Source organism: Ixodes scapularis, unplaced genomic scaffold (assembly GCF_016920785.2).
Source record: "Ixodes scapularis isolate PalLabHiFi unplaced genomic scaffold, ASM1692078v2 PGA_scaffold3__209_contigs__length_174095766, whole genome shotgun sequence".
Taxonomy (NCBI): Eukaryota; Metazoa; Arthropoda; class Arachnida; order Ixodida; family Ixodidae; genus Ixodes; species Ixodes scapularis.
In genome coordinates this window covers 168,444,674-168,472,359 of record NW_024609868.1, presented here as the reverse complement: position 1 = coordinate 168,472,359, position 27,686 = coordinate 168,444,674, and the positions used below count along the sequence as shown (strand labels likewise).

At 42.4% G+C, this 27,686-nt stretch overlaps 1 protein-coding gene across 1 annotated transcript; it reads right to left on the bottom strand.

The window, feature by feature from the left end:
- Positions 1 to 391: 391 nt before the first annotated feature.
- Positions 392 to 20,343, bottom strand: LOC115318524. The gene is made up of 4 exons (XM_029978223.4): positions 20,137 to 20,343; positions 18,964 to 18,989; positions 17,247 to 17,318; positions 392 to 610 (listed from the first exon to the last, which is right to left on the bottom strand). Exons 1-4 carry the CDS (start codon positions 20,177 to 20,179, stop codon positions 392 to 394), a joined length of 360 nt encoding a protein of 119 aa, XP_029834083.3. The 5' UTR covers positions 20,180 to 20,343.
- Positions 20,344 to 27,686: the final 7,343 nt, after the last annotated feature.

Sequence of the window (27,686 nt, the reverse complement as noted above, 5' to 3'; positions counted from 1 at the left end):
CGGGTTCTTTGTTCAAAAACCTCGCCATGTTGAAATCACCGGCGAATCGAAATTCGCAACTTCCAGCGATGGTTGTAACGTGGTGTAAGAATCGCGCTCCCTAGCTCCTGAATGATCGGCTTCACAATAAAGGTGCTTGCCTACACCTTCCTAACTGAAAAATACAGTAAGACTCTAACACTGCTTGTATATATCAAAACTAGGATTACTTACGTGCAGCAGACCCAGCCTCGTGGTGCTGTTCTATGCGATCCTCCAGATGACAGCCATTTTGAAAGGCACCAGTGCGCCCCATATAGGTCGTGAAAGTTGCGAATACCACTTTCAACACCGGGTCTAGTGGAATTCACTCGAGATTATAGACCACTGACCAAACAAAAAAACGACAACTTTATTTGGTGTCGTTCCTGTGACGTCGCCCTCCGATCGGAATTCTGATTCCAACGCCGACCTGGCCGTGAGAGGAGGACCCGTGGCTGGAACCATGTGATTGCGAGCCCTCTCCCCAGCCTGTGATGGTGGCCCCGGGCATACGGATGATGTCGTGCTCGATTCTCCCGTTCACGCGGTAGTTGCCTGGACTTCCGCCGCCTTCGATGTTCACCCGAGTCTTCAACAAAAAACAACAGTGAATTAGGTAATACGTCAGAGTGGTCAGGTTTACAAACCGCACAGTGTTTTTTTACCTATAATCAGGGATAGGTTACGATTTCATTGGTGCATGCTCCTCACTTAAGTAGATATTGCTCCGTCAGCAAATGGCTTCCTGTTATTTTAATAAAGGACTGCTTTCAAGATGCAGCTTGCGCCTGTATATATTGACAACATAAGAACGGATGTAAAGGTCTTGAGTTGCGCCGCCTTCAGTGTGGGTTCCTGACCTCCGACAATGCTTTGGCGTCTCGCGATACTCGAGCGCGAGCGAGCAGCCGGAGGACTGCGGAAGGCAGGGAGCATGTACTGGACGCTGGGTGTTCCAAGCACACGCCCTGTTGTTTTCAATCTCCTAGGGACTATAGCAACCAACAATGTTTTCTTTTTTTTTTCTTAACGCTGTTTGTTTTCTTTTTTTCTTTGCATTGGGTTTTGTTTTTATGTTGTGATAGCATTTACGAGAGAACTTTACGCACCTTCGCTACCGTGGATCTGTTTGTAACCAAGGAAGCAGGCTGCGCGCATATTTTAAACATTAATAAAGAAGGTAATGTGCCGAATGAATGCGTTACAATAAAGTAGCTTGTGAACTGGAAATGCAGTTACCAAGGTTCATATGTCTATAGTAAGATAGAAATACTCGAACTGCCGTGGTGTTACAAGTTACAACGAAAGTCCTTGGAGGGTTGTGGGAGACTAATCGGTGAAAATAGATTTTTGGATCTAAAAAGTATAGGGGCATAAAAATAGTAAAAATTCGAATCGAATCTAAGCCGATTAGAATAGTGTCGTACGAATTCAGCGGTGGGGTTAGCATCGAAGTTTTGGATGTGCGCTGTAGCTTAGGCGGTAAGGCATAGCGCATCCTCCACTCGCTACTCGGATATCTCCGAGTAGCGAGCGGAGAGTGCGCTCGCCTTATTTTTTCTATTTAGGCGCATCATAAATATCCTAAAACAAACGAGGACAACAGAGTAGACAGTCCTGTCCACTATCCTGTCCTTGTCACTTTTGTACTATTTTAATTTTGCACCTAAATATTCACCAACTAGCCTAGCAATCTACTACATTGGATCATATTTTCTCCATCCTTTTCTTCTGGTTCTTTTCATGTTACGAAGCAGGCTCGTGGTGGGTTCAACTTACCGGGGTGGTTTCTGTTATGTGGCGTGAAAATGCTGCGGTCAACGTTATGATCGTTTTGCGCGAAGTTTGATATGCACCAGCGTCACTGCCACTGCCAAGCTGCGTTCATGGTCGCCATCTTCTTGTTATCAAGTAAATGAAAATAATGGGCACCTACCTTTACCATTAAACTCCTAGAATGCACGTAATACATTATATAGACTGATTAAGGCGAGCGTGTTGTGATTATGAACACTAAAATAGCAAATGAAAACGCTTAGGATTTAACAGACAACTATACTCTTTCATTTAACAACGATGAATGTTTATTTCTGGGCACAAAAACAAAATCTCACGTTGACCAGAACGGGGGAGGGCGAAGCGAGACGACGTTACGAAGGGAAGCACTGATAAGGATGGTTATAACTTTTCGTTTTCAAGTTCAGGCTTCACAAATTCCTGTTCACGTCTCGTTAGGGCTAACGATGCAGAAAAAGCGTTCTTCTGTGCTTTTTTGTTGACGAATGGTTCGATGATTTCACGTCCCAATCGCTGATTATGTCTTCCCAGCAGCTTGGTGTTGCGAATATTTGGTGCGCACCCAATACACTGCTTCTCATAAGCAGGAATGGGATGAGTCGGATGACCTTTTTTTCATGTTTCTTCGTTTTGATTCTCTCATAGACCGTCGTTTACGCAACGGCCAATTTGCTAATGTATCCAGGTCCGCACTTGAGGGACATTGAGTACATCTCGGTCGCACATTCACTGAAGTGGGTGTCATGTTTTTCTCGGAAGGTGGCTTGGTCTTCTTGCGGTTGGTCACACTACACAGGCTCGCCAGTTTGAATCTGTACGAAACTACGACTTTGGTGTTAGAGCGGGTAACGATTAATCGGATGCTCTGGGATGCGTTGTGGAGGGAGAGGTGCTAGTGATTCTTTGTTGTGCACGTGGAACTTCCTGGTAGTTTTTGGTGTGATGAGTTGTTAAAACAAAAGGCGATCCGTTCCATTGGTTATCCCGGGCTTAGAAGTCGTTGAGTTTGGGTGGTGAAGCTCTCTGTTGCAGAATGCGGACATGATTAAGTTTTTGCCCACATGAGTAGGGCCTCGATCTCCCAAAGCTTAAGCTATTTGGAGTGGGCACTTTTGAACGAAAAAGACGGCTTTTTCGAAAGCTGTTGGAAAGTATAGCAAACACCTTGCGTCGTCTTGGTCAGTCGCAGGTCCGAAAATCGCAGGCCTTCCGAAGAAGGGTCCTCCCTCTTGAACATGAGATTACCTTCTGCTTGGTGGAAAGAAAGCAGAGTGCCCTCCACTTTTATAATTTTAGAGTGGAAGATGAGATAGTAGTCTTTCCCTAGCACACGACACAGACGATGAAAAAATATGTTCGCAACGCGATGTTTAGGTTACTACGAGCTAAAAATGTCAAAAAACGAATAACCCAACTGAACTCACCGGTGGCGAGAAAGCACAAAGCGGTAACTGCCGTAGACGCCATTCTGCTTGCGCGGCTGCTCTAACCGCTCATTCACACTGGAAGCGGATCCGCGTTCGCAAAGCGGTTGTGAACGCGGTTGTATAAAGATTCAGTACAATTGCACGCGGACTTCATGCCACCGAGCGCACGTGCAATTGTACTGGATCTTTATACAACCGCGTTCGCAACCACTTTGCGAACGCGGATCCGCTTCCAGTGTGAATGGGCGGTAAGAGGTGCAGACACGGGTATTGCTCTTTCAACAAACGTCCCTTTATACGAAACTTCGGAGTCTTAAGCCGACCCCAGCATGATTTTTTTCCGGCATTGCCCGTAAGTTTGTCTCCATCCGAGTTTCTTCTCCATTTCACAACCGGAAAAACCTAGCGGCTAGCCGATATCATTTCGCTCGTGGAGTGGTAATTGGCCGCGAACGGCCTTCCAATCTCGCTGCGCTATCAAAGAGATGTTACGCGCTAGAAATCTGTTATCCTGTTCCGACTTCTAACATCTTCCACGCATTGAATAAAGAAATATCAATCAAGGCTCTTGCGTCGCAGGCGGTTGTCTTGTGTATGCGGTAACTGGGGCTTACATTAAAAACTTTATACCAGGCTCGTAAAGGCAAACATAAATACATATGAAGTCTCAAATATCACTTAAATTTTTTCGACTCAAAAAGTCGTTTTGGGGCTTTCATTCTCTCCCCTACTTTTTTTTTCTTCCAGATCCTATCTTAGCATTTTTTTGTTAGGAATAAAGAAACTGTTATTGATAATTTACTAATACAGCACATTGGTCGAGTTGATAAGCATAATTTATAAATACTGCAGATTGTGCGAGTTGGCAAGGAATAAGGCACAGACAGCTGCACAAAGAAGCACAGATCCAACTTTGTCACATGTGTTAAAGAGGTGGCCGATTCATTTCCCCTTTTTTGTGGAAAAGGGCACTTTGGCACTTTGAACATAAAGGCTGGACGGTGTTTAAGTGACCACCTGCGTGAGCACATAAACAGTACCAATTCCAACTCTGGTCACTTAGGCGTTCGCTGTTGGGATTGTGGCTGTTCTGCATGACTGGACAATTATGTTAGGCAAGAGCAAAAACCAACTCACCCTTGAAATTATATAAGCGCAGAGCATTGTGTGACGAGACGCCCAGTACGTTATCACTCCGTCCTTAACCTTATCGGAAAAAGAACTGCATTATTTAGACAGAAGGTTTACTCGACAGTAGGCCAATATATTCCCTGGCTTCTTTTTGTATTTCTGTATTGTATATTTCAAAAAGCCAGAATATCACCTGGTTTATACAGGTTAGTGATTAATATTCTAATTATTTTTGTAACTCTTAGACTCTTCAGTGTTATTTTAATTTATTTTCCTTTCTTTGTTTTCCGTTTCCTTTTTTCTAGACTTCTCTAATTTTGTTTGCCTTTTACCTTTCCTCCCTTTGCCTTGTGTTTCATTTTTTCTTTTTTTTGTTTGTTGGGCTAACACCCTATTCCTTTAGTACGAAGAAGAGGAAGTTTGACTAAATACAGATAAGTTGATAGTTCAGCAATGTGTGAGTGTATGCTTTCTGTGTTTAGAAAATCTTGAGTGACTGTCAACCTGTCCGCTAATTCGTAATTATAATAATTTATGTTCCTAAGCGCTGCCCTTTTCTTTCCTGCCATCTCAGAGCTTTTTTTTTTTGTTTTGTAATATTACTTCAGCTACACTAGATGATTTCCGCGGTTATATTTTGTTCATTAATTGTTTTTTTAAGTATCTAATACATCAGCAACTTTATCTCATATCTCATTATAGCAGCTTTCGTTACACTTTTGAAGGCGTATCATTTCACAACTATATCATAGGGTGCTACTCCCCATGTTCTGTTGCTCAACCTATTCAACCTTCCAGCGTTGTGGAATTCGCGCACAAATAGGTATCACCACTTTCAAGGCAACTGCTAAATTGAATTACAAAGCGCTATCAAGCAACACCCGCGGACTACACAGAACTATGTGGCTCATGTCTCCTTTTCGATTTGTCATTAGAATTTTTATACTATGGCGGGGAGTGAGTATAACCGCGCAATTATTAAGAGATAGCATGTTTTATTTCTATATATTTCCACAACAATTTTAATTACATGGCGATGGTATGGCATGACCACAGAGCCTTAGATGACATCGAAAATGCATTTTATATTGAAACCTGCCCCTCCAGTACTTACTCATTTTTTTAATAAGGACCTCAACATGACGGCGGGCTGCTTCATAGATCACATTTCATTGTTGATGACATTTATTAACTTAAAAGAGTGTCCTCCGAATTGATGAAATGATGGCGTACTAATCAATACAAAATACATAATTAGAACTGAGCTGCAGGTCTTGCGAGATTGTATAAGACAGCTAGACATTTAAGACATCTAAACAATATTATATAGTTTAGCCTAGTCGGCGTAATTTTACCCTTATTATCGCTTACGCGAAAGGACTTGTTGAAAGTCGCTATGGCTCAATATAAACTACTAAGTGGAAGGCGATACGCATCACAGTTTTCTAACACCGGAAACAATTTTAGGATTAGTCTCACTCATTACTGACAGAAAATAAGATCGGTTTAAATTTGATCAATATATAAACCAAATTCATTGAAATTTATTTTTTGGATGAGAAAGCAGTTTTTTGGGTATAATAGACCCTTCCTGAAAGTCAGTCTACCCACCCTATGCAGAGCCAAACTCAGCGCTCTAATGGCGGCACGAGAAAGCTTCTCCACTCCAAAAGAAGCCAACGTCTTCGAAAGCATAGAGCAGGAAGGGGAAACCATGTTTGTCCTTCGACGTCACCTTCGATTCCCAAAATAGGGGGTGTTTGATTCAGCCAAGCATGTTCTCCTATCACCGCCATTAAAGCGGCAACATCGGAGCTTTAAGGATTGCAACAAGGTGCATCTCACTTTTGAAAAGGGCCTTTAAACCGATGTAACCACGTGAACTGCGCAGACACGCGCATTCCGAAAGTGGTGCCGCCACTATGTTACTTGAGTCATCGCTTTCCGGTTTTCCGGTTGCGTGGGGCTGCTGAGCGCCTATATCATCGTACATCACCGGTTGGGGCGCCCCGGGGTCAGCTTGGATTCTCCTGCAGGTCTGTACTTCTTCAGATTATGTTGTTTGTGATGCCTTAGTTTGTCAGCAAGCGCAGAAATGCAGTTCCAGTCGTCTTGCCACTCTAGATTCACTTTGTCGTCTGCCTCGTCGTCGTCTGCTTCTTCGTTTTCGCAAACGAGACAACGATGCCACTACTCGAGCACTCCGGCTGCTCGGGCGTCTCAGTGAACTTGGAAATAAGTGAACATCAAGCTCAATTGCAAAGAAAACGAAAATTGAAGGGACCATCCACTCGGTGTAGCACCGCGGAACTACATCAAATGTGTCGGTGAAAAACTAAACTTGGGAGTGCTCAGGCGTGTGCATAAGGTTTAATTGACATTGAAGTAAGAAGATATAAATATACTTTATCTCGTAGTGATAGTGTTCTAAAAGTTGTCTTATGACTACCTGTGCGACAGGGTACAGATCAAATGCAGGGAGGCGACTGCACACAAAGGAGAAACGATATACAGAAAGACCGTGCCTGACGCGCCGTAACAACTCGCATTTGTCAGAAAGAAGCAACTATACGCCAGATTACTGAATACGTTGTGTGGAAATAAATTTTCCTGTAGAGCTTCTATTCGCTTTTGTTTTGTTTGACAAAACAGTCGCTAACAGCCGCTCGATGTTGGAAGTTTTTTGTAGTCTCGATTGGTGGTAATGCAGAATCGATCAATGACGCCAGCCTAATAGACCACCACAAGGTGGGTGAGGTTCTTTTTCTACCCCTTTGGCGGTCAGGGTTGCTCTTTTAAATTTAATTAATCGGTGTTTTCACGTTTTGTTTGAGAAAAATTAAGACTGCTGTCGAAAAAGTCGTTTTAATTAAAGGTATGAATGTCGGGAATCGCTGCTCTTTCTTTCATGAGTGTGATGATCTTATGAAGCACAGTTGTGCTTGTGATATATCGTCGCAATAAAAGTTATGACCACCGAAATACATCGAACAAAAAGTGTATTAACAATGGCTACCGCAAAGCAGTTCGGAGGTCCCAATTAAGATAGACTAACAGATAGTTAGCTACGGAGCGAGTGCTCAGGAAGATTTTGACGTACCGAACGCCCTACTATGCCGTGTGCCCTGTAATCTTGCACTCTTTGGCTAACGTTACATAGGGTGTATTTAAGGTTTGAAGCAATTCGAGAAACAAATTGATAAACGCTCTTTCTCCCGACACTCTGTCTGTCCCCGTTTACCATAGCCACTCATTCCGGGGGTTGCTCTCTTTCAGAAAGACTTAACGCAGAAAGAACACGTGCGGTTTATTCAGAAGTTATCCAGCTTAGATCATATTTGTTCATACTTTGTACCAAATCGTATCTGAATTTTGAAGCCTTAGATAAGCAGTCATTGCCTGAAGTAAAGTTTTGAAAACTGAAAGCCGACCGGGAATTATTTTTTTCTACATATATAAGATCTGGTACACACTACAAGTTAAGACAGGCATTTTGTAAAAACTAGAACCAGAAATATACTCCGTTCCACGATAAATTGATGAAGTGTGGAGGCTGTGACCCCCTCGACCCAATAAGGGCGTCGGGGCAAGGCACGTGACACCACTCCATGGTTGAGGCCACGTTACCGCCACATCAAGAGTGTCGTCCGCGACAAAAATAAGGTCTTGGCTTCTTTTTTTTTAACGGCAAATGAATTTTCGCGATTGCATCTCTATCGACACAACGCCATACGACACTGAAGAAAGACAAAGACACGCATCCCTTCACTCGACCACTTCCGCTCAAAACGTCGCCCTGGCATTAGCACTCGTCATTGATTCGCGAGTATATTGAGGGTATGGTTGTCTCATAAACTGTTCCGCAAGAGCTCGCTACTATAGCGGACGGCAATGCTGCGCCGGTGGACGTTCACCAGAAGTTGGTTGGTTTCGCAGCAAACGACTCTTGGCCAGCAGACGACAACCGGTACCTTCGAATATCGCACTGGGCGCAGTGACATACACGCTCATTTCACGTGGTGTCACATGCCGCGTTCCGACACTCTTATTGGACAGCGGGGGTCGTAGCCTCCACACATTTCGCCAAGGTTTCGTGAAATGGAGTGTAGCTATGGCACACAACTATTAAATTGGCAAATTCTAAACTTACTGAACTTACCCTGACTTAATTGATATATTGGAACACTTCCTCTCCGCAAACCTTCAGGGAACAATCGAACATGTATTTTCTTAATCTTGTTTAATGGCCTTTAATAAAGTTGAATGTCTTCAAAAGATTTTTTTTTCAAATTGTGTTGTTGCTTTGTATTCTTTGTATATACTATAATCGGTGACAGGTCAAGGGTTTAGGGCGAGGGAGGGGTAGGCTGGGGAGGAGGGAGCTGATAGATTGCTAGAGAAAAGAGGAGGAAACATCCCCCTCGCTCCAGCATTCCGCCTGATTCCCCGTCACCAGCCTTCTTTTCTTTCGCCCTGAGCCTGTCACCGACTATAGTGCATTTGCAGCTTTCATGTATTTCTGTTGCTGTGTTGCAGCTTAGCTTGTGTGGTAAGTGTAATCTGGTACTGAGGCCCAGTCGGGCGACATTTGCAGTCACTTTTTGCGTCAGTTCGTAGGCAAGTCTCTAATATCCAATTTAAAATAAAAAAAACACATATAATAAAATGTATTTTTGCCTAGCGCTGCTATTGTAGCATCGCTGTGCGTATTCCCCCTCCCCCTTTTCCGCAGTTCAGAGCAGCCAACCAGAACCTAGGTTCAAGTTAACACCTCTGTCCTTCCTTAATAAACTCTTCTTTCTCTCTATCCCTCTCTTTCTCTCTGGCACACAACAGGCGAAGCCACCGATTAAAAGCAGTTTGTGATCACCCGATGAAAAGTCTCGTTCTAACGTGAACATTTTCCAAATTTATTGATTTATTTGAGAATACTGCCGGCCGACGTTTGAGGACACACACTCATCGACGCAGCCGGAAAACTAGGGAGAACTAAAGATACCAGAATGCATCGGGGCAGCGGCGGTGTCGCGCAACCCCTGGAGTTGTCGGTCTATTCGTTTATAATTGGCTTCTGCTGGTGTCATTGCTGTGACATTTTCTTATTTGCAACGTCTCAGTGATGAAATATAATTAGGAATTACCTCATCTGTGAGGCTTCGATACAAAGTAGACTTTTGTTATTAATCTGCTATTTCATAGTCAAATTCTAAAGAGACTCATTGAAACTCGTGCTACGCAGGGGGGAAAAATTATGTTACCCTTGTCCAACGTTACTAGAACCACTCAGTTGGGAAACTGCCATAGAGACTGCTCTGAAAAAGTGGCCCCGATCTGTCCTCCAGAACCGAGCTAATGCGAACACAACGCCGCCACTTCTCCCGCAGTGGCAAGTCAAGAAACTGCGCGTTACTACTATTTCGGCTTCAATCGGCCATTTTGGCACCAAAACAGATACAGCAGAAGAGGTTACAGGGGTGCCACCCCCGTCTCCCCAGCAGACGCGCCGGGAATTACTACCGAAGTTAAAATACACCTAGGTCGGGACGCGCTACCTAAAAGCACCGCTGAGGCATGGTTGTATAAAAACAATATTAATTGTTCCGCCAAACCTTGCAAACTAAAGATTATAACAACATCACGCGCCCTTCATTTTGTACTAAACTCCAAAAAAATTTAACACAAAAAGAGTCTTTTCTGTTTGTTCTTACACAAAAACAGGCTTTCTAAAAGCTCAAGGTGACCAGAGTACAGACAAATGATAAAGACTGGCGCTGTTGTCGTATTTAGCTCGGTCTCGGTGGACGCCAGCGGCCTTGGTTTCGACGGCGGGTTTCCGAACTGAGTGTTTTGGTAACGTTGGCCTTGTCACAGATATTTTATATCATTACAAATGGAGTGTTCCAAGAATTAAATACTTTCATTGCCTTTCGCCAACTAAGAAGATAAAACAACATGTTCACGCATTTGTCAATGAAGGATTCGTCTTTTCTGTGAGAACTGGATCACTATTTTTAGTATTTAATGTTACCTTCCTCATCAAAATATCTCACCGATCTCACTGTTTATGCACGTATGAGGCATAATAAAAATGCATCTTCGTGCAATTTTGTAAATGGGTAAATATGCAAAACGAGAAAAAACAAATTTACTACGTCACAACACTAAGGTTCTTATGAATATGATACTGTTTCTTTTGTTGTTGATGTTAATGTATTTAATAAATATGTTGATCATAATCCTTTTTTTTTTTTGAAGAGGCACTTTGACTAATCTCCCTTTCGTAAAAAAAGAGATACCACAATACAAAACATTTTTTTTTGTAAAATACGAAGCAATATTGCGATTTCAATAGAGGCGGGTAAAGCATTGAGACTGTTGCCAACATAAAAAGCACACCTTTGCTTAAAGGGACACCAGACCCCTCTCCGCGATAGTCTATGTACGGCCATGACTCAATCTATTGGCTCTAAGCAACATAAAAAAAAACATTACATTCACGCGTTGCCGATTTCTCTATAATGATCCCTATCAAAGATCAATTAGCTCGGAACTATCGCAGCCACAAGAAGGTGCCGACAGACGAGGAAATGCCTAGAGATCCTACACTGAAAAGAGCGTCCCCCTCAGATCGTGGGAAGCGTTTGCAACTTAAGGTTCGGACGCGTCCCGCGGAGATTGGTCGTAGGTGCGCGTGCGCGGCGATAGCGCATGGCAAGGAGAATGGCAAGCTAAAAGGCCGACACGTTGGCAGACGATCAACAGCCTCGGCAATACAGGCTCTTTAGAAAAGCCCTTCTCCGCGTCCCACGACTCTTCCAGCTGTCTGCAATAGTTCCGTGGTATTCGATGTGTTATACCGATTTTAATAGACAAATCACCTACGAGTAAATATACTTTTTTTTTGCGCGATGTTTAGAACCCGTAGATTGAATTATTACCATAAAAAGTCTATCGCATAAAGTGGTTTAGCGACCTTTTAAGGTACAAGAAATATGGGAAATATAAAATCATTACTTGCCGCCCGTGCGAGCGAAATCGCGTCGTAACGCCAATAAGGACGATCCGCTATTTAACTACATTCAACGCGCACATTTAGATTATGAGTACTAGGATTGCTATCTTCTAACGCAGAAACACTCTATGTAAGGTGTTATGTTGTCCGTTATTTTATTTATCCGTATATCAAAATTAGATTATGGGGCAATTAAATTATTATATGAATACAATATACATACTCGCTAGCGGGTAATTGTTTTCATATTGTTTTCGGCTTCAAAATAGGCTACGCTGCATTCCCTTTTTCTACCTGCTTGCTTGCTTGTCTTTGTGTCTCCTTTGATCATGTGTTTATTCATTTGTTTATACAGACAAAGGTAGGGCCAGCGCGAATTTTGTTTTCGCTTGTTTTGATTATTATTTATTGTCCGCGATTACAATTTTGTCTGCGATTGAGCCCCTGACAATATGTTCTGCTTTGAGTCGCACTTCACACTCACGGCTGCCATATTTTGTAGTGTTTGCAGGGTGATATTTCTCTTTTTTGCTTCATGTTATGTTTTGTTAGTGCGAATATGAGTCTTTGCTTTGGAACATGTCTGCTAGTGCTCCAGCTCCTCCAGCCAGCAATATCCATACGGTCGACTGATGTTGTTGCTCCGAGAATCTGACTCTGAAGTTTGTGTATCTATTTGTGATCGCGTATTCGGATAAACAGTGATAAGGACACTATCGTGTTCTGGCTAGCAGAACGGGATTAAGTGTTTAAGACGGGTTAATAAGTACATACAGAAGCCCTCTTTCTGCTTCTCAAAGGCGGATAAGGTGTACGTGATTTCCTCGGTTACTCTGAGAGAATTGAGCTGCTCAGGAGTTTGACACTAAAAACACCTTGTGGAATTAGGTATAAATGTTACATGGTTAGAGTAGCAATAATTATACATTAGCTACAATTTACAAGTTAATTATCGAGCCTTGGCGTTTGTAAAAATGATGCTCGTAATAAATATTTGAAAGGGCTATTACAACAAGTAATGTACAGTTTATTATTTTTGTTCACCGTGACATAAAGTGTTTCTCATCAATATGAATTTAGTTCAGTGACTTAATCTAAATTTCTTCTAAACCAACACTTAGGAATTAACAGAAACATTTGCGTGAGTTTTACTTTTTAGTCAGTCTTTACGGGGCGCGGAGGGATCTTTTGCGAAAAACTGGATAATAAGACCGCTCCGTACCTCCTGCTTCCATTTATTCAAAAACGAGAATTTCGCGGGCGTGTTCGTGCAAGTGAGTTCTTGCTCCAGGCTGGCTCTCGTCATCTTTTCTCAACAACATCCTCCCCCCGGCGTCGTTGAAGACGATAACCCCGTCTCAAGCAAATAGAGACGTTGGACCGGACGACGTATTGCGACCCGTTGGAGAGGCGAAGCGCGCATGCTCGAGTTACACCATCCCTGCCGAGAAACATTTACGTCACTCGTCCAAGTTTCAACAGGAGAAAAAAGTGTATTGCCGCCCTCTGCGATTACCCCGTCGCCGACTTGGAGTTGAGGGGGTGTTTCTCTGGTGCTGAGATGGGCAGAGGGCAACTGCAACATATAGTTCCTTTTCCACCGTTTCTAAAGTTGATTCATTGTCCGCTTCCAAACCGGAGCACGGCGACGAAGATCAGCAGGTGCTAATGTCGGCGATGTTGACCCTGCTTCGAGTGCCCCCCCCCCCCCCCCCCCCAGACTGATCCTACGTTTTTCCAAAAGGAAGTGTGACGGCCTCAGTGCGTGCAGATCTTCCGGTCGAGAGCTGAGGTAAATGAGTGGGCTAGAGTTACAAACGGCTTCAACTTCAACAAGTGCAGTGCTCAGCTTGTGGGATTTCGCTATCAACAGAGGTACCGGTAGAGAAACCAAAGGGTTATCTTAACAGCGGCGGCGATCTCAAAGGAGACGTCAAACCTAGTAGCGCGTTTCCCACATCTCCGCGGGATTGTAGACGGCGTTTAGGGCTACATTACCGCGGGTCGGTTCGGTATACATTACCTCCGTCGGGGCCAATGATCGACTACCTTGTCTCCTTCTCTCGAATATAGCGGAAGAGAAGACACACGTACCAGAGTAAGGAAAGAGTCTATGAGCATTTATTAGAACACTCTTCTAAAAGAATAATAATAATAATAATAACTTTATTTCCATCAAATGATGGGGGGCCCAAAGGAAAAAAGCTGCAGTAGGCAGCTTGACTGGTCCTCGGACCCCTTACATTCGTCAGCAGCAAGCAGGCGGAAAAATAAATACAAAAAAGGCAAAGTATATAGTGAAACCGTTGCACATCTCCGGTTGACATTTCTACAAACCAAGGTTCACCGAAGTACAAAACATAGAATGATCACGTACAAAAATATAAGCGCAGGTCTTGGAAGGTTAAACTATCAAAGTCAATATCATCAATGCTAAAACTATTTAGCAAATGTGGAAGTGTGAAATTTAACATTTGATAGCCATAATTTGTTCGTTGCGTGACCATCCTCCATTTCTCTGCGTTGCGGGTGGAATAATGTGGGCAAGTTTCCCTTAACGACGCAAGTCTTTCCAGAAAACACAATCCCCTTTTCTTTTCACTTTTAAAACTTGTAGCGAGTCTGTACTGATATAATTTAAAAATGTTAATTATTTTACATGTCTTAAATAAATCGGCAGAATGAAAGTAATATATGGCACATTACATATGCCTCTCAATATTTTTTTCTGGAGCAAAAACAGTTTTTCTATATTAGTCATTGTGGATGTGCCCCAAACTAGAAGACAATATGTTAAATGGGAATAAAATAGTGATTTATAGAGCAACAATTTAACGTTCGTTGGTAAAACAGATCGGTAGCGACTTACGATTCCAACTACCCGAGCAAGCTTTGGAACAATATAGTTTATATGATTATCCCAGCTCATTGTCTCACTAAAAAACACTCCGAGTGTTTTGAAACAACTAACGATTTCGATGGGAGACGAGTCAAAGCGGAGAACCTTCGATATAACCAGAGACTTATTTTTTGGTCGAAATATGACGGCTTTAGTCTTATTAATATTAATTTTCAGTGAGTTGCTATCCCCCCAGCCTTTTATATTTAATAGAGTAAAGTTCGCCATATCAATTAATTCGTCACAGGTTTCGCCAGAAAAAAAATGGTTGTGTCATCAGCATAAATTAGAAATTTCGCCTTAGTATCTACGTTGATTATATCATTAATGTATAAATTAAAAAGAAATGGTCCCAATATGCTTCCTTGTGGAACGCCTGACGTAATAGATCTTACAGTGGAAGAATGACCGTTTATGTTAACATATTGCTGACGATGTCGCAAGTACGATTTTAAAAGCTGTAGGGCATGTCCACGAATGCCATAAATTTCAAGCTTTTTGAATAATACTTCGTGACTAAGACAGTCAAAGGCTTTTGTGAAATCTAGGAACACTCCTAAAACTAATTTTTTACTTTCAAAATTTTCTAAAATAAATTCTTTTTGATTAAGTAAAGCTGTCTCTGTTGAACAGTTTTTTCTGAAACCAAATTGCCAGGAAGTTATGAGGTCACATTTATTCGAGAAATCTACTAAACGGTGATAGAGTAGCTTTTCCAAAACCTTCGAAAATACGGGCAATATAGAAATAGGTCTATAGTTGCCTAAGTCATTTTTATCACCTTCTTTATGCAGTACAGACACCTTCGCTACTTGCATTCTTCTGGGAAACACACAAGACTCCAGAGAAAGATTAAAAATGTAAGTTAACACGAGAACTACAATGTCCCCATCCAAAATTCCGCCCGCGTCGGCAAATGGTAAGAAAAGGTTGTTACGTGCCAGACGCGGGGTTCCGGAGAGCCAAGATCGGGGAAGCATCGGAGAAGTCGCCGATACACACCCTTTACCTTTCGCGGTCACCGGACGAGTCCATTTCCCGAAAGCGAGAAAACAAGAGGCGAAACATCCTGGCCTGTCAGCAGTGTTTCGCATCCGAGCGGGGGAACGAAAAGAGGTCCCCCCGATAAGGAGTGAGGGGAGGAGCCTCCAAGACAGGGGACCCTCCGCTGTCTTGTCCCGCGACCGTTATCGCAGCCATCGGTGAATGGAAATCACAAGAATCCCCACAAGCTCCTCAAACGACCTACTGCTGCGACCCAGACATCGTCTCAAGGAATCCTTTAGAGTGCGGATGACTCTCTGCCACTGACCTCTCCACCAAGGCACTCTCTCATCAATGAAACGTCATTGAATTCAAAGTCCAGTCACGTAGCTTTGAACATTGGGAGTGATGGGAACGCCTAGAATTAATATGTAGTGATGGAACGTTCAGGAGTTTTCTGAGTAGACTTTAAATGCCACCCCGCGGCGAGAAACGAAGCGTCGAAAAACCATCAAGAAGGATTGAGAGGTGGTGCGAGAAGTTAGAGATGTAAGGCCCTTGCGGCTGCACATAAAAGAACAGCAATGTATGGAATAGCATGAGCCGGAGAAGTGTTACGAATGTGCGATGCCCGCAAAATTCGATCCCAACCACGCTGAATGTACATGTTTTTGTGATTGGGTCACGCGGAGGGGGAGCCATTGGAGCAGTTTCAGGCGGAAGCCTTCGCCGCCTATATGATAGAGAAGAATGCGAGACCCTCTTGACGGTTTCGAGTCCTCTCAGGATCCGAAATCGTTCCTGTAACTTAGCCATTCTACCGTGAATTCCGTCATGAAGAAGTCTGACGTGTGCTGGCAACAGTAATGGTTCTGTTTAATGCGTGTCTGGTGGGTAACTGAAACGTGTGCTTCGACTTCTGGGGGACATTTAGTTGTTGCAGGCGTCCTCCAATACGCAGCAAACCTTGTGCGCCGAGAAAAGAAAGAAGTTGACAGAGGTCTGGATTCGAAGGTAGCGGTTGATTCGGGAGACGTTTGCTCTTAAGTCGTCGATTCGGGATGTGGTTGGTACAGGAGTCGTCGGTTCAGGATTCGTCGATCTAGGAATCAACGGTTCGCAATCGGAAATCGTTGGTTCCGAAGTCGTCGGTTCGAAAGTTGTCAATTCGGAATTTCAGTATTGGCCCCTGTTGCAGTGTTGTCCATAATCTAAGTATTTCGGCTGTCTCCTGCTGCGGCTTGGCATCCTAGTAAGGCTACGCATTTGCGTCGCGTGTCAGAACGCTCCTTGCTCCAACTGCGTCATTCACATCGCCTATAATACCTGAGCTCATGCTAGGAATGACGTAGGATAGAGTCGCAAACGGCGACTCTATCCTAAGTCGGCGTTTGACAAAGTGCAGGGAGCTGTTCTTTTTAAAATGTTGTTTGTGTTCTTTCGGGTATAACGCGAGGAACCAATATGCAACACAGGTTTCCACAATATATAGAAACATATGCAAATTGTTAAACAAAATAGTCAGTCCTCTGATGCCTTTACAAAAACGTTCGATGTACACTCACCTTTCTGCGAAGCAGTTACAGGAAAAGACAGGGATTGTGCAGGCGAGTAAGAACAGGAAAGGCGTCTCAAGCTCAGCTAAATCGTTTAATTTCTCCTGCTCCTTATATACCCATAATAAACAAAAACTCCTCTCCCGGAGATGCACTTTGTTTACAATGCATCCGATTGGACTCTTCGTTACATGCAAATCAGCCACCGAATGACCTCTTAGAAATATCCACTCATTCTCGATACAATCATTACCAACTTTCCTCTCAGACACATTCTTTTGTTCGAAACGATGCGACTGATCGGTGGCAATGTAGGGTTCACGAAACTTTACTGAGAAAGATTTCAAAGAACATTTAGACTACAAAGTTTACGGACAATTTACTGTCAATCGACTAAGAGACGGCGAGCAAATTCTTACCTTTGGTGGGGGAGGCGGTGGCGGAATCTTGATGACAGGAGGCGGAGGGCGAACTTCCACTGAGTCCTTTTTCTATAAAAATAAGAAAATTTTTAGGATAAAAAGGTGTATTTCCAAGGGCTTCAAATATGTTAAATAAACTTACGGCCTTCTGAAAACTCATTATACGTGCATTTTGCACAGGTTGTATCAAAATTCACCCGTATTATTAGTATCGTCTGGGTATTAATGTATACATCCTGTACATTATTCTCTTATCCAGTAACGTGGTCAAGGAAAATGTCAGTGCTCATAAATTTTATAAATATCAAACACTATCTGCAGATTTGCTTTTCACCCAGTTTGTTGATGATTTTCCCCACATACGCTCTCGTCACCTAGTCTGGGGAAGACCACTAAAATAAATCTGAACAAGGCACTAGTTTTCTACAAAACAATATTGCATAATAGATTTGAAGTGTCATACTTCACTTAGTCATCCTATTTCTAGAAGTTTTACTGCGATACATGTATATAATTTTCTACAAAAGGCTTTATATTATAAGTCCAAAGTAAAACAAATATAATTACCGTAATCTTGTTTAACTGACGACTCTTACGACAAAATTGCTAGCGTACGCTACTAATAGTATAGATAACTGAAAATCACCCAGTTTTGTAAGAAGCTATGGGGTGCAGATGACATCCCACATGCCTACCTACCTAATTATCTAAACTCTACAAACATCGAACTACTAACATAAAAATGAAAGATTATTGATAATTGTTTTAAGAGTGTGAATCTATGGCAATGTGTGACTCCGTGCTCAACTCAGAATTACGTCTTATTTCCTTCCTTTTTTGCTTGTTTCCGTTTTTCCGGTTTGTAATTTTGATATGAATTTGTAATGTGTGCCTATTGAATAGTACGTAGAATTAAATATTTATGCTCTGTATGTCTACGCACTGTTGTCAGATCCGGTTTTGTTTCTGCGTGCCAAGATCAATATTTTGTTGCCGCTCATTTTATAATTGCTTTTCCTTTTTGACGAAGAAATGTTTTTTCTGCAGCTTTTTTCGGCTTTGTATCAATCTGCACATAATAAGAAATAAAACATTCTTTTATTTTATTGTATCAAACAAATTCTAAGACGCACCTTTATGAACTGCCTTTCATACTGATGCTTCAAAGAAGTGACGTGCGCCTTTCAAGCGCTTTGTCATTTTTTTAGCAGCACAACGTCTGCGCATCCTTCAAGGAAACGCTGCCCCGATAACGAGGAGGTGCACAAAACGACGACGTCACACTTCTATGCATATTTGTAGACAAAAATTCCGGCACTCGCTCTGCGTCCATTCTTAGAATAACGTGGTAAAAACGTGAAAAAATATTCATGAATATCTGGAACGTCTCGAAAATAAATTTAGATTTGTTTAGCCTCGAATTGAATCTGTCTTCAAGGCTACGATTTCAACATTACCCCAACAAGCAATAATGCAAGTTAAATAGCAGATTCTAGTTAATATACCACTTCATGTAACGGGTATATTCTCCCATAATCTACACCAACTCTGATAAATGCCTTGTGAAGAGAGAATTTGGTTAATAAAACCCTATTTAAAAAAGAACAGATTAAGCTAAGAACATTGCAAGATGTATATCAGTGCCTAATCTTAGTGCATTAGCAGAGTGTAAATCCAAAGTGTCAAAAGCATAAATAAGAAGAGCCTAACTTACCTGTTGAGCCTCAATAAGACACAACGCTGAAAAGAAGAAATCATACATTAATAACAAGAAAGTAGCTCAGGGAGCACAGAAACCATCATCCTTCTGGAAGACACTAAAGCTCTTCAAAGTCGAGTGTGTCAAAACGCGGGTCTCACGAGGGCTATCTGGGAAGTTAAATATATGGCTACCTGGGATATATATATTAAATGTCTGTTTGGGTTTTCGTTTTAAAAAGGTGAAGGTGTTCCTGCCAATAAAATAAAATAAAATATCAAAATTCATTCTGCAGCCCTCATTACAGGGTGTAAGGTGCTCAAGAAAAGCATCCAGAGAACCAGATTCGCCTTGTATGTGCCTTTTTAAGGAACCGCATTGCATTAAAATGTGGCATAATCGTGTTTTTTTTATATTTTAGAGATATGATTTATAATCAATGTGTGATACAATGTTAAAATTTATAACAAGGAATTAGACAATCTGGCATAACGTTATTAGGTATGCATAAATGTACAAGTCGTTTATATAATTTCCATATACACGCGTGTTAATAACGGGCTTTGACTTTGCACTCTTGTTATAGAGCACTGAAGGGTTATTGCTCGGCAATCAGGGATTCACATTACTCTAAATAGAGCTATATTATACATTATAACAGTTTGCGGGATCCTCGCCGTATCCCGCAAAAAAATTCGGGTGACCGCCGGGACCCTGCAAACTCCGCTTCGACTGTCCTTCCCTACCACAATTCAAAATCCAACAAAGGGGCAAACTTGTGACTGTAACATGATACTGTGACGTTACTGTGAGCTTGCGAGACATCCGAATGCCACGTGATGTCACAGTGCCAGATAACATCCTGTGCCCCATAAATGCACCCGTTATATTTTGGGAAGAACACTTTCTCTTTAGAACAAAGTACCACACGACGTCACAGTGTTGCCTGACACTGAGACTTCCCGCTAAATTTAGTTTCAATCGTTTTTCGCTAAATTGAAGGGGCCACGACCCCGTATCCTAAACCATACACAAAATACCCGGGAAAAGTCGCCAATAATGGTTGCTGCCGTAATAACTAATAAGCCGGGTAGAGAACACGCAACTTTGACGGGAAAGGAAAGCAAAAAAGGTTGCATGCAGGATTTGAGAGAAAACAAATGTTCAAACCAAGAAGCCTCCGCTCACCAGAGAGAACCAGCAAGCCGCTCAATACGATCTTTGAAGCCATCGTGAGCGTTTTACGAATGTTCAGACACTATTCTCTCTGCAGAGGCGCAAACATTTATAGGCACGCAAAGGAGATTGTGGACGGAAGTCGCCGTGTCTGGCAGCCTCTCCCGCCGGTTTTTCCGCTTGGGGATTCCTACTGCGTTGCCCAGTTGAGATGACATTGAGACGCGGGCACGTGTTGCGATAGCCTCGCTGCGTTCGCTTTGCAGGCGGTTGCCTTCTTCTCTTTTGTTCGTCTCGATAATGACGTTTGAGAACCATACGTATACCGTATGTTATCAATATTGAGTGGTTTGCACGGTTTTTTTCCTCAGAATGTGAGAAACGAAGTGTACTCTGCTAAAATATTGGCCGATGAAGATTTTTTAAAATAGGTTACTCAGAATTGTTTTGGTAGATTCATTAAGGGTGCATTATGTAAAGCTTGACGCTATGAAATTTCCGCGTGATCAGTATATTTTGGTATTTTTCATCATACTCGTAATCGATATATGATGTATGGGGTGAGTGACTAAGTGAGATCCACAAAGGTTGCTATGACGGTTGAGTATTTTAATTTGATTTCAATTTATCACAGAGCGGGCTGAAACAATTCCAGATATAGTTCGCTTGAAAAAATAATCAAAATTTTATATACATTGATAGAGTTGGCTAGAGTCTACTAAAAAAGGAGACATATCCTATATCAAAAACCGCGCTGGTAAACGCATTTCAATAGACTGCAAAAATATATTTAATGCTATCATCGCCAAGTAGACTCTTATTTGATTTATTAGTTGGTAGAAAAGCTAAGCTAAGCTCCCCACTTAGCTCCCAACAAAAGAACATTTCTTCGTAAAAAGCGCTATCTTCCGTTTTCCAATTAGCCACTTCCTACAGTAACGGGAACGAGGTTTAAGTTACGTGCAAAAGCTAAGCTAAACTCGATTCTTAGCTTCCAAGAAAAGAACATTTTTTTCGTAAAAAGGGTATCTTCCGCTTTCGAAGTTGCCACATTCTGCAGTAACGGGAACGAGGAATAAGCTACGTAAATGTGGTGGGTTCAGTCAGATATATTAGTGTATGTGAATAACATATATCACAATTTTTAGAGTTTAGCGGAACTATTCGCTAAACCCTTAAGCGCGATCCAAAGCAACGCTTCTTTTGCGCCTGTAGGTCGTGCGGCTGCGGATGTGACGCATTTCCTTATGTTTTTCTTGTTTCCGGGCGCGCTTTCTGAGTCAGAACCGTGCGCTTTGGTTTGGACGGGCCGGCTTCGGGCGAGCGCGCACGCGCGCAACAGACTGGCCGCAGCCAGAAGGCGGCGAGAGAGAGAGAGAGATCGCGTTGTTATGTTGGAAGAGAATAAAAGTGGGGGGAGGAGAGGGCCAATTGTGGATGCGCACCGGGCGCTTTTGTCACTTGCTCTGAGAAGGCGGCGAAGAAACGCGGAGCCGGAACTAGTTTGCCCTCCACCGATTGGCCGGGACACAGGAGCGCCTATACGTTACCGCGCATTTTTGTGGGCGTTGAGAAAGAAGTTGGAATTATCCAACTTTTTTGTGCGCGCCCGGAAGGAGCGAAGAAGTGGCGCGACATCACGAAAATACGTCACATCCGCAGCCGCACGACCTACAGGCGCAAAAAGAAGCGTTGGTTTGGATCGCGCTTTACGTCAGCACAAAATGCGAGTAATTATTTTGATAGTCTCCTCGCTTCCTTCATCAGCGCATAGAATATGAATGTATATAAAACAGATACAAAAATCGATAGACGTTGCTTCGTTAAAGCCTACTCTTTCTTTATGCCTGCTTAAAAATGTACCATTTTGAGCAATTGTCCTGTTATATCTACTCTGAATTTATCATTACATTTAGGCAATAATCATCAATTCAGTCTATTTACCTAAATTTGTCAAATAAAAACAAATTGTGCGAAGGTGACCTTATTAATGGTTAAATATTATTAATCAGTGCATGAACTTACAAAATAACGCAATTGTTTTTCGTATTCTCAGAGTTGTTTAAGATAGGAAGTTCGCTCTGTATAAAGCAATAAGTGTTTGTAACATTTTCTCTGGTGATCCAAGCCCACAGTCTACCTATCTTTTTTTAGGTTGCCCCTTTAGAATTTATTTCTTTAAAGTACACGGAGAACCTGACTGTCCTTGCAATATTATTAGGGAGTTTTAGCGAGTCCTTTTTGCAGCACACGGTTCCGAAATCATGAACGTGAAGCTGGTCCGTTCCGTGAAACCGTACGTGAAATTTAACATATTATAGCGCATCGCAAACGTGGCGCAACCGTGTAAACGATGATGATGATTGCGTTTGACCGGCAGCGCCATCTTCTAGTAAATATGTGGAACATTCTGCATCGTGCACAGCCGTGGCGCCTCGTGTTGCCGGTGTGTGAGTCATGTAAACAAGACGGCGGACGTAACAATTGCCGGTTGGAATTTTGAGATATGCGAATCTAGATAGAGTAAAAAAGAGTGTCCACGATCGCAAAGGTAGGTGGTGTGTCTCTGTCACCTTGAACTTGAGCGAGATCGTTATCGTTGGGGGCCGTCGAACCAAATCATTTTCCTCTGCTCGCAGTCGCCACTGCAGCTAGTCAGCCCGCAGATGGCAGGAATTCACTAGCATGCGTAGTTTACAGCATTCACAATCGTTTACCATTGTGAGCAGGCATTGAAATGATTTTGGTTCAACCTCTCAAATGAAGCGGAGTTACAGGATCGCCCAAATCGCCTCCCACTGCCCTAAGACTAAACTCTGTTTCATACTTAGCGTGCAACTCTGTCAAAGCTACTGGCGCGAGCGCGTGGCTTTATCTATTGTGTTGTTTGCGCGAGAACTCGTGCAAATGATCAACGAGACCAAGACCCACGCTCGCACAGTAGCTTTGACAGCATTGCACGCTAAGTATGAAACAGTGCATAACGAGAGCGGGTTGGCGGAGAAAATTGCTAACCAAACTCCCGTGTTTTTTTTTGTGTTTTTTTGCCTGAGTCGGAAGCGGCGCTGGCTGCGTTGCGGGGATACTCCAGCGGCAGGAGTGGGCGAAACGAAGGAGAAGAGCCTCCCGAAGCCTCCAACGACTCGCGCGCTCGTGCGCAGAGGACGCCGCCGATGCGTTCGAGATCAAACCGTTCGTCTGGAAACGACTTGTTAAAACTGCCCCTTGACTAATTTAAAGTAGGACTGCATGCAATATTATCCACATTACTCTAGAGTTAGCTTAATGATTAACATGCACAACTTAACGTTTCAATTATTAAAATTAACATAAGGTTTTAATTAAACCTTACAAATCAACACTCTCCTTATTGAAGATCAACGTACCCCAGGTCGCACACTTCTTCGTACCACAACGTTTGTTTTCTGTCTGGAAATTGAGGGCCTTAAAAAGCCGGGCGAAGACACGGTAGACATCTTTTTTGGCCATAGTCAGGGTGTCTTTGCCTGAGTTTTATTGGTCGTTTTTTCAAAGAACACACGATTGGAATGCAGAGGGAAAAGGCTCCAGAACCTGGCGAGGCCTCTGGCCCTTTGCACATTTCCTGGCGTAAGTCAGCCTGCAATCAGCCTCCAGTCAGTCCGTAAATAGAAACAAGAAATTATGATCACTTGGTTCATTTCAAGAAAAGAAAACGGTTTTTTACACTTATATATTTTTACTAACAAACGACATACATTGCCACTAGGAGTTCATGGATGCTTTTTTTGAAATCGCAAAATCAACAATGAAAGTTTATTTGTTCTTCAATTTTATTTAACAAATTAGTAACACCGTAAGTAATTTATTGCTTTCCGTAATGAGATCTGACTATAGGCACATTCCAAGTAAATTTTATCCATGCCTGCTTTGTACTACAACGTTTTGAGTAAGGAATGATTTTTCTTTATGAATTAGGTGAAAGAGTGTAAAGAATATATTTTGGTGGATTCTATTTTTAGAACTAGTGATTTGTTCTAAGACACGCGGCTGTTCATAAATATTTTCTAAAAAGCGGCTGATTATTTTGAAGGACAATTATTTTATTGTAGTTCCCCCCTGTTGTTGTTCCCAACACTAATACGCAATATGATTCTGTTAATTTCGTAACGAAATATATCGCAACTTCTAATTATACAAATAACAGTTTATCATTTCTATAGATGTATTATTTTGCTACCGACAATTGAGGGTAAAGTATTTCTGCATTTGTCATCCATATTTATTTTTCATTGTGCAATTAACACAGGAAGATTTAGATTTAAGATTTTGTGAATGCATTTTGTAAAAATAATAAGCACTGATTGAAAACACGTTTATAATAATAGCTACAGGCGTTTTGTATGTTTTATTGATAGGTGGAAATATTATACATTTAATCTTTTTCGTGTTATATATCAGCAGGTTGTGGTCAAACAAAGGACAAAATACTTCCCTGCTGATAGCTACCTGTCATTTGTCATCTTGAGGTCTATATCACCAAACATGAGCCATGGTTGGCCTTTCTTCCTGTCGGTTCGGTTGTCATGTGGCAACTTTGGGCTTAAATTTCCTAAAATATGCCAGACGTTTTACAGCTGGTTCTTTGGTTAATACGTGACGTATTTGGCTAAAGTCTGTCATTTCTTCAATAATCTAGAGAGCCAAAGACAAGCCATAAAAACGACAAAGAAAAGTACTTTGGTACTAACTAGCACTTTGGAGCGAAGCCGCATTGGGCCGAAGTTATGCCCCTGGGATAAGCGAAGATTGTGCTAAGTTGGACACTTCTCTCGCGCGCTACTTCGGACGGTTCCAACTAGAAACCTGCAGAGTATCGGTAATCACCAAATTAACTCATTTATGAGAGACACGGCAGTTAAAACATTTTGCATCCTCAAAGAAAAAACAAAAAAAAAAACATTATAAACGCGGTTTTAGGCTTCGGTTTCATATCGGATCGCGCCTTTGCGTCAGCGGTCCTGATTCAACGTGATCGAGGCGCGAAGCTGGCACCTTAATTGATTGATTTCCTGGTAGGATGAGTGAAAACATGGTGCACGTGTGTCGCGCGCCTCAAGTAGCTTGATGGCATTATTTTAGCGGAACGAGAAATAAAAGAATCGGGGCACATCCGCAGTATATGGCGATAGTGATCTAGAAATAACGTTATAAGAGGAATAATGAAACCTTTTGTTTGGAGAATTGGCGCTATTTATTCAAGGAGCATCGCTGTATGGTTAGCAATTGATTAAAAGAGCAAGTGTCAATTGCACGACTCCAGTGAGTCTGATCTTAAGCGGCGTCCCAAACTACTTTTTGGAATGTGTTCGATAGAGTAGGCCCTCAAGTAGATCGGAGATTATCACTTTTACGACTTTGGATCTTTAACTCTCACGGTATCTGCAATTTTTTTGCTAAACACATATCTGTAGGAAACGAAAGTGTACATCTGCCAACTAGTGCAATCCCACTTTATTATATTGTAAACCTTATGTCGATTCCTGAATTCAAAAATATTGATGTGGTCTCGACCATAAAATAACGTGTACACAAGTGTATTTTGGGGATGAAAAGTGGGATTCCCGCCTTTATTGTCAAAGGCTGCTGCGATATAGTGCGTCCTGTGTTGCCGAATAGTTTTAAATTTTATTTAAATTTAGAAAAAAAGTTGTACCTTAATGTACATTTCCTTTGGCATGTGAAAAATGATGTTGTTGCGCCACTTCACAAATCTGGAAGCATCATATCTGTCTACAATTACAGACCAATCGCATTGCTGTTTAATTTTCCTAAGTATTTTGCAGCGGTGATTTTTAACACCCCAGTTTTTAAATTAAACCTGCATTCAGTATAAATCGGCACCATATATTTTCATGGATCATCTGTGGCAGCTAACCATGCAACATTTTTGGAGTACGCAACGCTCTAGTTTGGTGCCGTGGCCGGGTTGGGGTTAATTATTTTGATCGTTTAAAGGCATTTGACCATGTATATCACAATCTATTATTGACGAAGTTGTATAATTTGGGTCTTTCTCCGTGTGTAACGAAAAGTTTAGTTTCCATTATAGGGGATGTGACGGAAACAAAGACGTGATGTATTGGGAAGGAGATAGAACAGTCACGCCTCTAATGGTACGCTTCAGCTGTGGAGACAGTAAACCGTATTTTCTTGTGTGTTTTTGATCCGTGAAATCGAAGATGACGATTAGAAGGCCGCTGCTCGTACGACTAATGCACTGTTCAGAGCGAGGCGCTCGTGCCCAGACCGGTCTAGGCTAGATTCAATTTCTTTGTTATGCTGTGTTAGTAAACACCGGGCTGAGGGGACAACACGCTCAAAAAGCGCCCACTATAGTTTGATCTACTGCCCAATAAGAAGGTGGGCAATTTGTATTTAGGAAAAAAAAACGAATTGCGGGAAATTAGAAAATAGCCTACCAATTGGAATATTTACAAAGCGCAGTCGGGTTATTTTTAGTCCAGGTTACTCCGATGTCTCAAGGCATATGGGTGTCGCCTTCATCTTGATGGCCGTGAGGTTCTACCTGGGAGGAGTGGTGATGGTAGGTGATTTAGAGTGCTCCAGATGCATCGTGGTGGTGCGTTGGAAGGGGCTTTCCTGGGATCCTCTTGGTCCTGAACCAAACAGGGGTTCCGCATCTCACCGACTGCTCGACTCCAGAAACCAGTCTTCCGGTAGCGTAGTAAGGCCCTTGCCCCATGGCATACCAGTCCTGGCTTCGGGCGCGCGCCATGCGCCTGGATGTGAAGAGCTGGTTTCTCCGTCCTCACGCCCCCCCCCCCCCCCCCCCCTCGTGCTTTCGTTTATGTCTCTTATTCTCCCTTCGTTCCTCTTATTCTTTTAATAATATCTACATCGTCACACCTAGTTTTCGAAATTGGTCTGACAGCTAGCTCATTCCTCATTTGAATAATCTTTTTTCTCAAGAATGCAAGTCGTGTTCCCTTATGTTAAATGCCAGTGTACCACGAGGGTCGAATCTCAAGCCTTTGTTTTTCAATGTTTTTTTGTAAACAACTTTGTTTCCAGTGTCTGCAACTCGGATATGTTTCAGTTTCTTGATGACGTGAAATGGGATCAGTCCACTTTCCGAAGGAGGGGGCCGGTCAGGATGGTGACTAGTGATGGTGTTCGCCCGATGTAAGTCCCCCGGGAAGTCGAATAAAAAAACAACTAAAAGTTGTTCCATCCCGCTGAACACATTCCGACGTTGGTTGGCTTTACAGTGGCCAGTGTGGCCACGTTTATTATGAAACAGAAACAACTCAACAGTGAGTTAAAATCCCAAAATTAAAACCCCGTACTTTTGTCCCCAGTCTCCGAAAGTCGAAATGAGAGTCAAATCCTCCTAGAATCCTCTCGGCACCCCTTTTCTAGGCTTGTAGGGGTCTCCTTTCCCCTCAGGAACCGACCAATCCCTTCAAATTCCACCACTTCCACTTGGTACACTGTTGCCCAATGGTCGCCGAGCTGTCAGCCTGGTGCTCCAACCGCCAAATCCAAATTCCTTCTAGAGT

Coding starts and splice junctions, on each gene's coding strand:
- LOC115318524 (XM_029978223.4), bottom strand. CDS start 20,179: ATGGCTTCAAAGATCGTATTGAGCGGCTTGCTGGTTCTCTCTG. Junction 17,319..18,963: donor GTCTTATTGAGGCTCAACAG/GTAAGTTAGGCT, acceptor TTATTTTTATAG/AAAAAGGACTCAGTGGAAGT. Junction 611..17,246: donor CACCGCCTCCCCCACCAAAG/GTAAGAATTTGC, acceptor TTTTTGTTGAAG/ACTCGGGTGAACATCGAAGG.